The sequence below is a fragment of the Patagioenas fasciata genome, chromosome 3, assembly GCF_037038585.1.
Source record: "Patagioenas fasciata isolate bPatFas1 chromosome 3, bPatFas1.hap1, whole genome shotgun sequence".
NCBI lineage: Eukaryota > Metazoa > Chordata > Aves > Columbiformes > Columbidae > Patagioenas > Patagioenas fasciata.
The window spans coordinates 15,125,088-15,137,692 of record NC_092522.1 but is presented as its reverse complement, the minus strand read 5'-3'; the positions used below and the strand labels follow the sequence as shown (position 1 = coordinate 15,137,692).

General features: G+C 42.7%; 1 protein-coding gene across 3 annotated transcripts in view; it reads left to right on the top strand.

The window, feature by feature from the left end:
• SYNDIG1 (synapse differentiation inducing 1) overlaps positions 1-11,460 on the top strand; it is a 75,583-nt gene extending 64,123 nt beyond the window's left edge. For 2 of the 3 annotated variants that reach the window (XM_071805845.1, XM_065834957.2), the window contains one exon: positions 9,612-11,460. In XM_071805845.1, the coding sequence (XP_071661946.1) occupies positions 9,612-9,770 (159 nt within the window). In that variant the 3' untranslated portion in view covers positions 9,771-11,460. The remainder of the gene's footprint in view (positions 1-9,611) is intronic. The other variant, XR_011738141.1, reaches the window with a different exon arrangement.
• The last annotated feature ends 1,145 nt before the right edge of the window (positions 11,461-12,605 follow it).

Sequence of the window (12,605 nt, the reverse complement as noted above, 5' to 3'; positions counted from 1 at the left end):
CAGGCCTTTTACACTTGCTGTTCTCATTATTATGCTCTTGTTTTTAAGTGTCAAAAGCTCACTTGGACATTCATAGTTTTATCATTTTATCTGCACTTGAATGCACAATCAAATGCCACAGGCAGCACCAGCCTGGGGCTGAATCACATACTCATCTACATGTTTTCAAATTCCAGCAGAAAACATTGATAGCAAAATGATGCAATGGCTCAAACCCAGATGTTATGAAAGTTGATCAAGTAGAAGCGGCAGACTCATGCTGGTGTCCATTCACACTCTCTTCTCCTGAACCTTTTATGGGCTTTCAGGAGTAAATATTGTTCCCAGTACATCTCTGTCCAACAACATAGAATCATTTAATTTGTTGACAGTAGAAATCCCTTTACTTAGGCCAGTTGTTTTCATCTGCCTCATCACTGTTCAGGATCTTGTCGTAAATTTGTCCAGGCTAGAGGTTCTTATGCTGTTGCAAAACAAAGAAGGTGATGATCACAAAGAAGGAAATACCACTTGAAGGGCTTGCTGGAGTAATATTTGGATAGAATCATAGAATTATAGTATCACAGAATCATAGAATGGTTTGGGTTGGAAGGGACCTTCAAAGGTCATCTAGTCCAATCCCCTGCAATGAGCAGGGACATCTTCAACCAGATCAGGTTGCTCAGAGCCCTGTCCAGCCTGGCTTTGAATGTTTCCAGGGATGGAGCATCTACCACATCTCTGGGCAACCTGGGCCAGTGTTTCACCACCCTCATTGGAAAAAATTTCTTCCTCGTGTCTAGCCTGAATCTCCCCTCTTTCAGTTTAAAAACATTACCCCTTGACCTATGCCAACAGGCCCTGCTAAAAAGTCTGCCCCCATCTTTCTTATAGGCTCCTTTTAGGTGCTGAAAGGAAACCATAATGTCTCCCCGGAGCCTTCACTTCTCCAGGCCGAACAACTCAAACTCTCCCAGCCTGTCCTCACAGTAGAGCTGTTCCATCCCACTGATCATTTTTGTGGCCTCCTCTGGCCCCTTTCCAACAGGTCCATGTCTTTTCTGCACTGAGGGCTCCAGAGCTGGACACAGGACTCCAGGTGGGGTCTCAACAGAGCAGAGCAGAGCAGAGGGGCAGAATCACCTGCCTCATCCTGCGGCCACAAACCTTTTGATGCAGCCCAAGATACAATTTGTTTTCTGGGCTGCAGGCGCACGTTGCTGGCTCATGTCCAATCTTTCATCCACCAGTACTCCTAAGTCCTTTCTCTGCAGGTCTGCTCTCAGCAACTACACTTGTCCTTGAAGTGCAATACAAGAGATTACTCACCATCCTGTCCTTTTCACTGCCTGCACACAGGTGGCTGTTCCTACCTCCACTGTGATGAGCCCAATTCTTTCATTGCCTTCCTGAACAGTCATGGTAAGGAAGGGGGTGAGGCAGGACAGTGAGGCTGTAGATGGGAAGCAGCAAGTGTCTACTATAATGCACTCACATTAGACAGAGCTATACCCGGGCCACTGATGGCACAAGCCTGTTTACTAGAATGAGAATTCGTTGTTGAAGTAAATCCTTCAGGGCTAAGTTTTCACACTGGATTTTATTTTGTCACTCTGAGGTACAGCAGAACAGTTAGGACATCTGGCAAAGCCTTGAGCCAAGCAGCAGCAGCTGCAAATGCCAGTTTATCCCTTCTCTGTGTGTTAATGAAATTCTGGTGATATCCTTGTATCATCCTTTTGTCACTGCTACGCAAATACCAATACTATCTCAGCATTTCTGCAGGGGAATTTCCATGTGAGCTCAGCATTTAGTGTCTCAAGGTCCTTAACCGCCATCCCAACTGGATCCCAGTGCTATCAGACAGTAAGAGAGCAGGTTATGGTCAAGATCTTATGTTTTTTATCTCCTGAATGCTCAGGATGGGGTTGATCCCTCACTGAAGGAAAGATATCAATCGCAAGCAAGTGATCTAGTCTCTACCTATCAACACTGGAGTGTGGATGGGGATTTCCTGAAGATGATTCAGCAATTGGTTTTGGACACTGCAGTCTGAAGACTAAAATAGACTAGGTTGGATGCCTTCCTTTGAAGAGTAAAAGAAATTGAAGCATCAGTAGAGATTAAGTCCAGCATTGAGAGTCTAAGAGTTTTGTGTATCTCTTTAGAAGTGCCTGCATTTCAGGTGACACCTGCTCTCAACTGTTTCCACAGCAAGCTCCGGACAGGGAATAGCTGCTTGAAACTCATGTCCATTTTCTGGGCCAACTTCCCAGCAGAAATGCTGGAAACCTCCAGAAGAGCTCTTTGGTACCTGAAAGGCAAGTTGTCATTGTTGGAGTCTGGTCTGGGAAGCCCTGAGCTGGAGATATTATTTAATATTGCCTGAAGTGAGATTAAGACACAAACAAGGTCAGATGTCACTTAACTAGGGAGCTTTATTGAACACTTATGAAGAAGATAGTGATAGGACAGGGAGAAAAAGGCAGGAAAGTAGGAAACTTAGCAAGCAGTAGGAACAGGTTTGCAAGAGAAATTTTACCACCATCCAGGATCCAATGGGCTTCAGCAGGTGGGGTGATGCATCTCAGGAAGGCAACTTATTACCTGACTGAGAGGTCCACACATGGCGCTGGTCGATGGCTTGGGGATCTCCAGGTCATGTGTGCTATGTGGTTGTATGGTGTTTTAAAAGGCATTGGGGTATATTCTGGGATGTGGTTTCCCCTGGCAACAGCACATACTGCCTGATTTGCACCTTTGCTCAGGCTCTTGGTCCTGGCATGCCAGTCCCACGTAGTACTGTGCGTACTCTGGTGAGACAGGTGATTTGCTTGTGGCCAGGCAAGTCTCCCATTGCTTGTAATCAGGCAAGTTCTCTGTCGGACAGGTTCCCTGCAGGACAGGTCCCCTATTGCCTGTAGCTAGGCAGGTTTTCCGTGGCTCATAGCTGAGCAGACTTCTGGGGAGTGACATCATCATTCACAGCAGAGACAGGAGCAAACAAACTTTGGGACACTTAACTCAAAATACAGTTCCTGACAGCCATGGGCTAAAGTTTCTACTATACTATGGGCACAATGGAATTTGCAAATGCCTAATGGAGCAAAAAATCATTTGTCATTTATTTGGATCACCGTTTCTGCCTGTGGAGCCGTTTGATGGGACTTCATAGTCCCTTTCACGCTCTTCTCAGGACTGAAAACTCTCCTGTCATAGCCCAACCCTGGCACTGGGTGTCTGCCAGCCCCATGCTTTCCCTGGCTGACTGGCACCTCTCTGCTATCATTCATGGTTCAGAGGCAAATTCTGACTTCACCCTTTTCCCATCTGTATCCTTGATAGAGGCTCTGAAACCTTTTTCTCACCACCAGTGAAAAAAGTGGTATAAGCCTGAGGGTGGAAGATACCCAGAAATTTGAGATCAGCAGAAGCACAAATTGGGCAAGTTAAAAGCAGTAGCCAGAGTTTTTGACTAGAAGAGATAGGAGAAGATACAGGAGCATTTTCTGCATGAGTTACTCCTCATTCTGTAGCATTTTTTTGCATGCCACTTAAAAAAGTAATACTCAGGGTCTGGCCAGTGGCTGCACGGAGGCTGTGCACCCCTGCTCCCTGCTGGCCATTTCTTCCCATGAAGTGAAAATAATCCTCCCATCATCTCACCAAAGGGATCAGGATACTCTCTTCTCCTCCTGCAGGGAGCCATTTCTGCTGTCCAGCTTCAGGGAGATGAGGTATGATTAATAATTGTGATCAGTGAGTTTCTTGTTTCCAGATACAGCATACCAGGAGGTATTTTGTGAGTATGATATATGGGCCACTGTGAGATGCAGCTGAATTTTTTGGCCTTGCAGCTGTGGAGGTACAGTATTCATCTTCTGTCAGCCTATAAAACATGCAGCCCAGAGACAAGATGAATATGTTTTGCAGAAGCTGAAGTGGAAACTCCAGGGAAGTTCCTTGAAAGTGTTTCTAAACAACAAGACATTCATTTTGTTAGTTAAACGAAGTGAGATAAACCATCCAGATCTCCTTAACCCTTCTCGCCTCTCCTCTCCTTACTTTCCTGGCTTACTTTCAAACCTTCTAAAGAGAGATTTGAGTCTGGTATTTTTTCAAGTGCCTGTTTCTAGCTTTGGAGTATCCAGCCAGAAGCTGGCAAGTCGGTAGTCATCTGTGAGCATCCAGAGGACACAGACCAAAGGAAAACGAAGAGACATGGGTAGTCCAGCAGTACAAACCCTTTGCAAGAAACATATCTCATCTACTGGCTGTGCAGTGAGGGAATTTGCCTGATGCTATGTGATAAATTATCCCCCACTCATAATTCATCTCATCTTGCACTCATCCTCTGTTCTGTTTATCAAACCTGTTGGTCTGGCTGTTTCCCAAAGATTGTATTAAATTGGTTCATCAATCATCTGGCTGCCAGCCACAGTCTTCCCAGGGAAGGGAAGAAATGAATGGATAGAAGTGCGTAAAATTCCACAGATAATATAATTCTGATTAGGAAAAGTGCTTACTTCTGCAGCAACTTTGAAGCCTGTTAGAATAACTGTTTGTATTCCTTACTACTTAAATTAAGCTTGAAGAGGCTGTAGTGAATCAGGCCCTTTGTTAGAAGGGCATTCGAATCTTCATTCTTGCACCAGTCCTGTCTGCATTACTCTCGGAGTCCAGCATGATGGACCAATTAATACTAGCTAAGTATTCAGCGGAGTAATATTCATAGCTGGGTCTTTGCTTTTCAGGGGAAAGAAGTAGCAAAAGCAAAGATTGCTTTAGTGAGGCTGGACCTGCATCTGTCAAGAGGGGCCCACAGAAATCCGCTTCCAAGATGGACATGAATGGCTGGACAAACGGCGCCTCTGTACCGTTTGACACACCAGCTCCAGGGGCTAAGCAGCCACCCTGGTGGTGCACGTTACCCCATCCCCACCTTTAATTGAGCAGAAATGCCTGGATGGATGGATGGATGGATGGATGGATGGATGGATGGATGGATGGCTTTGTCATTTCAGGCCAGGCTTTTCAGTAGACTGGGATGCCTGTGGCACGCAGGGATGCACAAAACATATCCATCCCATCCAGGATGGGGCTGTTTAATGAAAGTGGAGACACCATCAGTCTAAAATGTCCTGCTTTCCACTAGATTGTAGACTAGCATGCCATAAATGTGATCCTATTTCTAAGCAGAATTTTGTGGGGTATTTTCCTTCCTCAATATTTTTATCTCTCTTTTTTTTTTTTTTATTAGCTAAAATTGATTTATTTTTCTGAGCAATTTTAACCACAGTGGCATTGTAAAAGGGGTGACCTTATTAATGTTTATAAATATATAAAGGGTGAGTGCCACGAGGATGGAGCCAGGCTCTTCTCAGTGGCAACAATGATAGGAAAAGGAGTAATGGGATCAAGCTGGAACACAAGAGGTTCCACTTAAATTTGAGGAAAAACTTCTCAGTGAGGGTAACAGACACTGGAACAGGCTGCCCAGGGAGGTTGTGGAGTCTCCTACTCTGGAGACATTCAAAGCCTGCCTGGACACATTCCTGTGCGACCTCACCTAGGCGTTCCTGCTCCAGCAGGGGGATTGGACTAGATGATCTTTCAAGGTCCCTTCCAATCCCAAACGTACTGTGATACTGTGTGAAAGCATTTATTGTTTGACTCCAACACATGTATTGTAAAGGAAGACTTAGTTTGTTTTGATGTCTGAGATCCCGGCATTATGGTTGACAGAATTACTAAGAAGGGTTCACAACAGATATTGCTCTAAGTACTTGCACCTATTTTGGTTCTTGAGACTTGAACCACTGCATCTACTTCTTCTGTGATGTTTGATCATGGGGTATAGGTGGCCAGACCTAAGTAGAGACTGGACTTGTCTAAGTAGAAAAGTTTTATCTTTAAGCTACCAGTATGCAAGATACAGACACTGTAAAGACAAGTGAACATCCTGGCCATTGTCTGCATTTAGATGTCTTGGTTTCTTTTTAGGTTTAATGACCATTGTTTTCACCTTTTCTGCCACAACAAGGAAACACCTGTGAGACTGGGTCTCACTGGGGTCTGTGATCTATATGAGTCATTTTTTGTCCTAATTTGCCACATGGAGTTTGCCAGAGTACAGGCACTCCTGATGTGGAAGCCCCCAGAGTGTCACTGTGTCAGGGATCAAAGGCTCTGGGTCGTAAGCTGCTGGCTCAGTACCAAAACCAAAGGAGTTCCTCAAAATGCACAGAGTTACCAAAGATCTGATACACTTTTAAAAGAAAGGTCAAGAAAAAATGCTTATTAGTTGCCAGATGCTAACCTATTAAAATTGACCTAAATTGGATTTTCTGAAGTAAGTGTTTCCGAGACCTGTTTAGCTTAACCATGCAGAAATGCTGTAATTTGCATACAGTGACACTAGGGAGTCATGGAACTGTTTTGCTAATTAGGAAATACCAACGAAGAATTTTCTTAGTAATAAGCAAAGCCTTTCAAACTAGTCTTGCACTTATGGGGGATGGTTTCTGTGTTGGTGATGATTGCTTCATATCAATGGAAACCTTTCTGAATGGATTAAAAGAGGAATATAAAATTGTCCTTCCCATGTGCCTGTACCTATGTACTCTACATTCAGAATTTTATATAAGAGGGATTTGATTTTGCAAAGTCACAAAGCATGCACTAGGTTAAAAGAACAAAACCCACTTGGATTAGGTAATCTGTTGGAAATTAGGACTTCTGTGAAAATACATACCTATTCTCCAAGCAAAATCAAGCTCTGTTGGAATGATGGGAGCTGCAGAATTCAGCAGCTCTATGGCAGCACGTGACTGATACAAGACATCTGGTTTTGTCTGGGCTGAAAATTGTAAAGGGAAGTTGGGTTTTCACCACAGGTGCAATCCTTTCACAACAGTCAGAGATGTCCTCAAAGAGCTCAGCAAGAAAATAAGCTGTTCTTTGTGAGCAGGCTTGTCACTGGGTTGAAGATCCTGTCAGAAAAAAGGCTATTGGTGCTCAACGAATCAGCCTTCTGAATCCCTTTGGGTCGCTTAACACATCATTTGTCTAGTTATGACCTCTTTTATTGAATCCAGTCAAGAAATATTGTCAGGTTTGCAGATTATTTGATGTTTTGGTTAATAGTTTCTTTTCCCTTTGAGCTTCCATCTATTTTTAAGTGAAAAAAAATAGTTTTGAATCTGTACAAAGTTTCATTTAAAAGAGATCAGCCCAAAATATTGCATAATTTTCCATAATATACTGTGACATTTGAGCAACATCAAATTGAAGCGTGCCAGCATTTTCAAACTCTACCTCCATTTTAGGGGTTGAAGCTCTTTGCCTCAGTTCATCCAAAGGCTCAAATTACTTCAGTTGCTGTGCATTTACCTTTGCCTGACAAATTCAACCTAAATTCAGTGAACAGAAGCCCCTCTGTTCAAGTCTTTATTAATGCTGTGATGGGCAGCAGATGCTTGAATGAAACATTTGAGAACTGAATGACCAACTCTTTCTGAAGCTTTCTTTGCTTTCCCTGCTGAGACTTTTAAGTGACCCTAAGAAATATTTCCATGATCCCCAAAGCCCCTGGAATTTTTCTGGGAAAGGCCGTTCTTTTGACTGTTTGGAGGGCCCAGACAAGAAGATCATGAAATCCCTGGTCATCCTGCAGAGAGGCCTGGCAGGACATCCTTTGCAAAGTGAGTAGGATGGTTTCTCCATCTAAACTAAAAGACATTACACTAGGTGCAAACCTGGGAGTTGTTTATATGTTGCTGTTCTGAAACAATCATTTTCCTCCTGCCTGCAGCGTAGTCTCTCTCTCTTTTCATGTGCATTGTTTGACATTGCTTCTGCCTGAATTATTTATAAGGCATTATGCTTAAAAAATTAGGTTGATGAATGAGAAGAGATGGTTTCCCTAATAAAGTCATTGACAGAAAAGGCCAGAAGACTCTTTTTTTTCAGCATGGAAGCTTGTCATTTGGCTGCTGTTAATTGCTCTAAGTAGCAAGATACTAAAAACAAACAAACAAACAAAACCCACACTAAAAATAGAGCAATAGATGACACTGAAGCAGAAAAGGTCCCAGCAAATTGAGCATTAGTGCAGAAATACAACTAAGACATTATGAATTCTGCATTCATTGCAACGAGGAAACAAAGTCTGTCTCAGAACTTATGGAGATCATATGCTTCTACAGGATCTTTTCTTGTTGGTGACAGTTTTGTTACTGGCTGCTGGTTCACCCTGCTGATATCATACCATGGTCTATAAAAACAGCATCGTCCTTTCATCATGCTGGAAGACTGATACCTCCTGAAATGGTATTAGGTGGTCTTATCAATGGCTAGATCAGTCTTGTCCAATTTTAGCTTTCTTTTACCTCTTTTGAACAAGGATTTTGTGTTGTCTTGTCTCCTGGGCTTGAAGGTGCCTGGAAGGTGTATTAGAAGAACCAATATTTGAATACTTCTCAAACTCCAGATGTAGTTTCAGGAGAGACTATCCCACTGATGTCAAGTGCAACTGTGGGATCATCACAGGAGACCCCCATCCAACTGTGATTCTGCTTTCTGTGTTCATTATTAACAGCTGTACTAACAAGCTGAAACTTTGTGAGGCTCATTGTGCTCAAGCCTAAATATCTTGCATATAACTTTGGGAACTCCAGCTGATGAGGTTAAATTCAAGGTACCTGCTTGGGTACTCAAAGATACATGAAGATGTGATACCATTACCAGAACTTTGGATTAGTCTTCTGAGCTACTGGGAACAATAGCAAGAGGCACAAAAGCCACTTTAACACCATCAAAACGAAACTCTTCCTCCAAGTGGCACATTCAGCTGAATGCACTACCTCCAACAGAGAAGACCATGGCTCCAACACCATTGGCCCCACTAAGCATCTTTCTGATGATCAAGGGAACTGCCCTACTCATATGCATAAGTGCTCACCTGAATCAAGGCCAAAAGGGTGCCTACTAGCTCTGTTTTCCTAGGTGTTTGTCCCGAACTAAAGCTGAGACCTAAAGTGGCTGCAAGGTAACTGGTGGTGTCTGACCTCTCCACAGTGGTGAACTTGGGCCAGTCATTCCACCTAGTCAGTATGCTCAAAAGCACTGCACTAGAAGGAAAAATTCAGCCCCTCTTGTCTTTGTCCAGGTAAGAATAGTTCAACCATTTGAGCTGACTTGGAAGCACATGTTTTTTGCAAGTCTCATGTTTAAAGGTCTTTTCCTTTATTATCTTTCCCAGCCAGACTGGAATCCAACCACCCCATGGAAGCAGGGTTGTAGTTGTGTCTGAAAGGGTGATGGAAGACCCTTGGCTCACAGCCCATCTGTCCATGTTCTCAGGGAAAGCTGGGCCACTTCAGGAGTCATTGTGATGCATTATATTAAATCCTAGGATATGTTTAAGCTTATAGGCACTTAAAAGTACTACTTGAGATGCCATCGGTTCATCATCATCCTAATTATTCAAATAACCTAATTTAATGAAAAAGTATTTGATTTCCAACTGTCATATTCCAGGACCATGTTTCAGTCAAGAAACGAACATCACATCTTCATTTCCAAATGAAAAAAATAAATATATTGCATTGTTGTTGTTGTATATCTTGCAGACTAACAAAGCAATAGCCAAGGGGGACTTCCACCATGCAAGCTCCAGCTCCCGGCGAGCACTCTTCCTGGCTGTCCTGTCCATCACAATTGGAACTGGCATCTACGTTGGGGTGGCTGTGGCTCTTATCGCCTATCTGTCCAAAAACAATCACTTATGAGCTTCAGGAAATGGAGAGAACCAGCCACCTGGCACCCACACTGCAGAACTCCCCAGCAGATCAGACTGCGTTATTTTCCAAAAAGATCAAGAGACAAACAAACACCTTTTGGGGGCAAGTACAGGATAAGATAGGCCTGTGTGTTATTGTAGAGTAAGAAATTGGCTGGGGTGGGGATAGTTCCATCATTTGTGATGCACAAGTCTTGCTTCTCTTCATGAACCCCTGTACAAGAAAGAAAGAAGGATAGAGAGAAAAAGAGGAAAAAAAAGAAAAAAGAAAAGAAAAGAAAAGAAAAGAAAAGAAAAGAAAAGAAAAGAAAAGAAAAGAAAAGAAAAGAAAAGAAAAGAAAAGAAAAGAAAAGAAAAGAAAAGAAAAGACAAAAAGAAAAAAGGAAAAAAAAGGAAAAAAAAGGAAGGAAGGCAGTTGTGGGAGGTGTGGAGAGGGATGTTTAGCCTTTGCCTTCTTTGTGGTGTGGTGTTAAAAGCTGGCAAACTGAGCTGTTTTCTTAATACCTTCTTGGTCACCTGAATTTTGCAGCCAGCATGAGCTTGTGCTTAGTTTGCTTGTTAAGCACAGCACTGAGATCTGGGAAAGCATGGACAGTAGCTGGTTCTCTCAAAGAGCAATATAACAACAGGAGGAAGAATATGTGGTTTTTTGAATGCAGGACTCATTTGCCTAAGAGTGAAGCAGAGACCTCAGTGTAGAATGGTATTGCCTACTTTTCTTATGTGGATAGGTTTTGATGGAAGGAGAAAAAGAAATAAATTTTTTTTTTCTTTCCTATCCTTGTTTTTGGATTAAGATGTGACCCACAGGCCCACTCAATGCAGAACAGCTGAGGTCACTGCATGACTTGGCTCTGCAGACTGTGAGGTCAAAGTAGCATGGAATCTGCTGTAAAATTAATTCCTCTGTCCTATCACATCATGATAAGGGCACATTCCAATGGCATATTGCTCATCTGGGTTGCTCTGCCTTACTGTGGAAACCTGCAGAGTAGTCAATGCACGAAACCTGCAAACTGAAATACTAACCAGTTTTAAGTTAAAAAATGTGGTAAAGCATGGGAATTAACCAGGGAAAGAAATGTTTCATAGGTAGGTACTGCTCATACACAGAGCAGTCAAGGAGACCACTTACATTACAAGTTCACAGCTCGTCTGTGGACAAGGGACACAGCATAGCCATGGAGAGACAAGCATGTCCCTCAACGAGCAGTGCAATGGTACATTTGTAAGGGAATTGAGCATTGTCCTTACTTCACTAACTGAAATGATAGACTTGTTTTCTTCTTTACTCCCTCTCCACATTCACCCTTTTATTTTTGGTGTATTATGGATGTACCATTCCATCCCAACAAGGGTATATCAACATAGATATATATGTACCTACATATATATATACAGAGAGAGAGAAACTGATCAAAACAATAAGCATTTTATTATTCACTACCCTGTGTTTTACAAACATAATTTCTTTACCAAAAACTGTCATCATAGGCCTTTTTTTCCAACTCTGTATTGTGTGTCAGCTTTGTTCTGGGACAGTTTTTTCCTTCTGTTTTCAGATTGGCGCTATTTTGGTTTTAATTTGAGGTTTTTTTAATTTTAGGGGGGAGGAGGACAAACATATCCAAAACTATTTTCCTGCTAGTTATAAAGTTTATTAAAACACATGGTATGCAGCTGCTGATACTCCGTGTGACACTTTCTTTGGACAGATGTGAAGGGTTACACTGAGTGAAAATTGCCCCAGTACCCTGAGTTAAGGTAACTGGAGAAGCATCCATATGGACCATCCCATACTGACCCAAAAGCCTATTGCAGTCACCGACAATTCATCTTCTGCCTTGATTTGTTGGGCTTCAGACTAAGCCTGGAGATTAGCAATGTACTTGTAGTCATCTTCATCATTTCTCAGCCACTGCAAAAACTGAGGGCCTAGTGAATGCAGCTCTTTGGCCAGGTTGCTCTATTACAGTAAAGTCAATTCTGTGGTTCTTCCCCTTCAACTTTTTTTTTTCTAGTAACTGTCATGGAAGTCCCTTCCCTTTAAAGCACGGCAGTAGTGAGTGGGCAAATTAGAGTCCCCACTCTGTATTTGCCCCAGTAGGTGGTATCTGGGTTTGGGTAGGTGAGGCACAAGGTCACGATTTACTACCTCTTTATCTTTCCAGGAGGATGCACAGGGTTTCCAGCTACGATGCTTACAGCAGGCTTTCTAACACAGTGTGTTAGAAAAACCAACCTGGGATGTGTGTTGCAGTCCTTGTCTCACTTCACCCCTGGAAATTAGGTGGCTGAAACCATTTTGTTTCACATTTGCCCCATTTCAAACTATTCTTCCCATTCAGGAAGAATGAGAAGCTTCTTTCTTGGTTGTTTTTAAGGGTGAAGTACTGCTAGACTTGGATGATAACAAGGTCATGTATGCAAAGCCTGGATGTAGTCAAATTTATATCTCAGTCCAGGTCTTATTTTGCCTCACTTCATAGTGTAGGAATGCCTTGCCTGAGAGAAAACTTTGTCTGAGGCTAGGAAGCCCTTATCTAAGTTTAGGAAAGCCCTTGTGTGACAAGAAAATACAAGGACTGAAAATACTGATTATTTATTTAACTTAAATGGAAACATTTCCATCTTGGCCTTTTCCCATTTGTTTAAAATACTCATGAAGACTTGGGGGAAAGGAAGTACAGCACTATGGGGCACGTCGCCCTCAGCTGCACTCCTAGCAGTACTGCCATGGTTGTCTCATCTGGGGTACAGCACAGAACCCATTCCGGGTCCAACATGTTTCAGCAGACCTGGCCGGTTGTGTGCATTCAAGTGT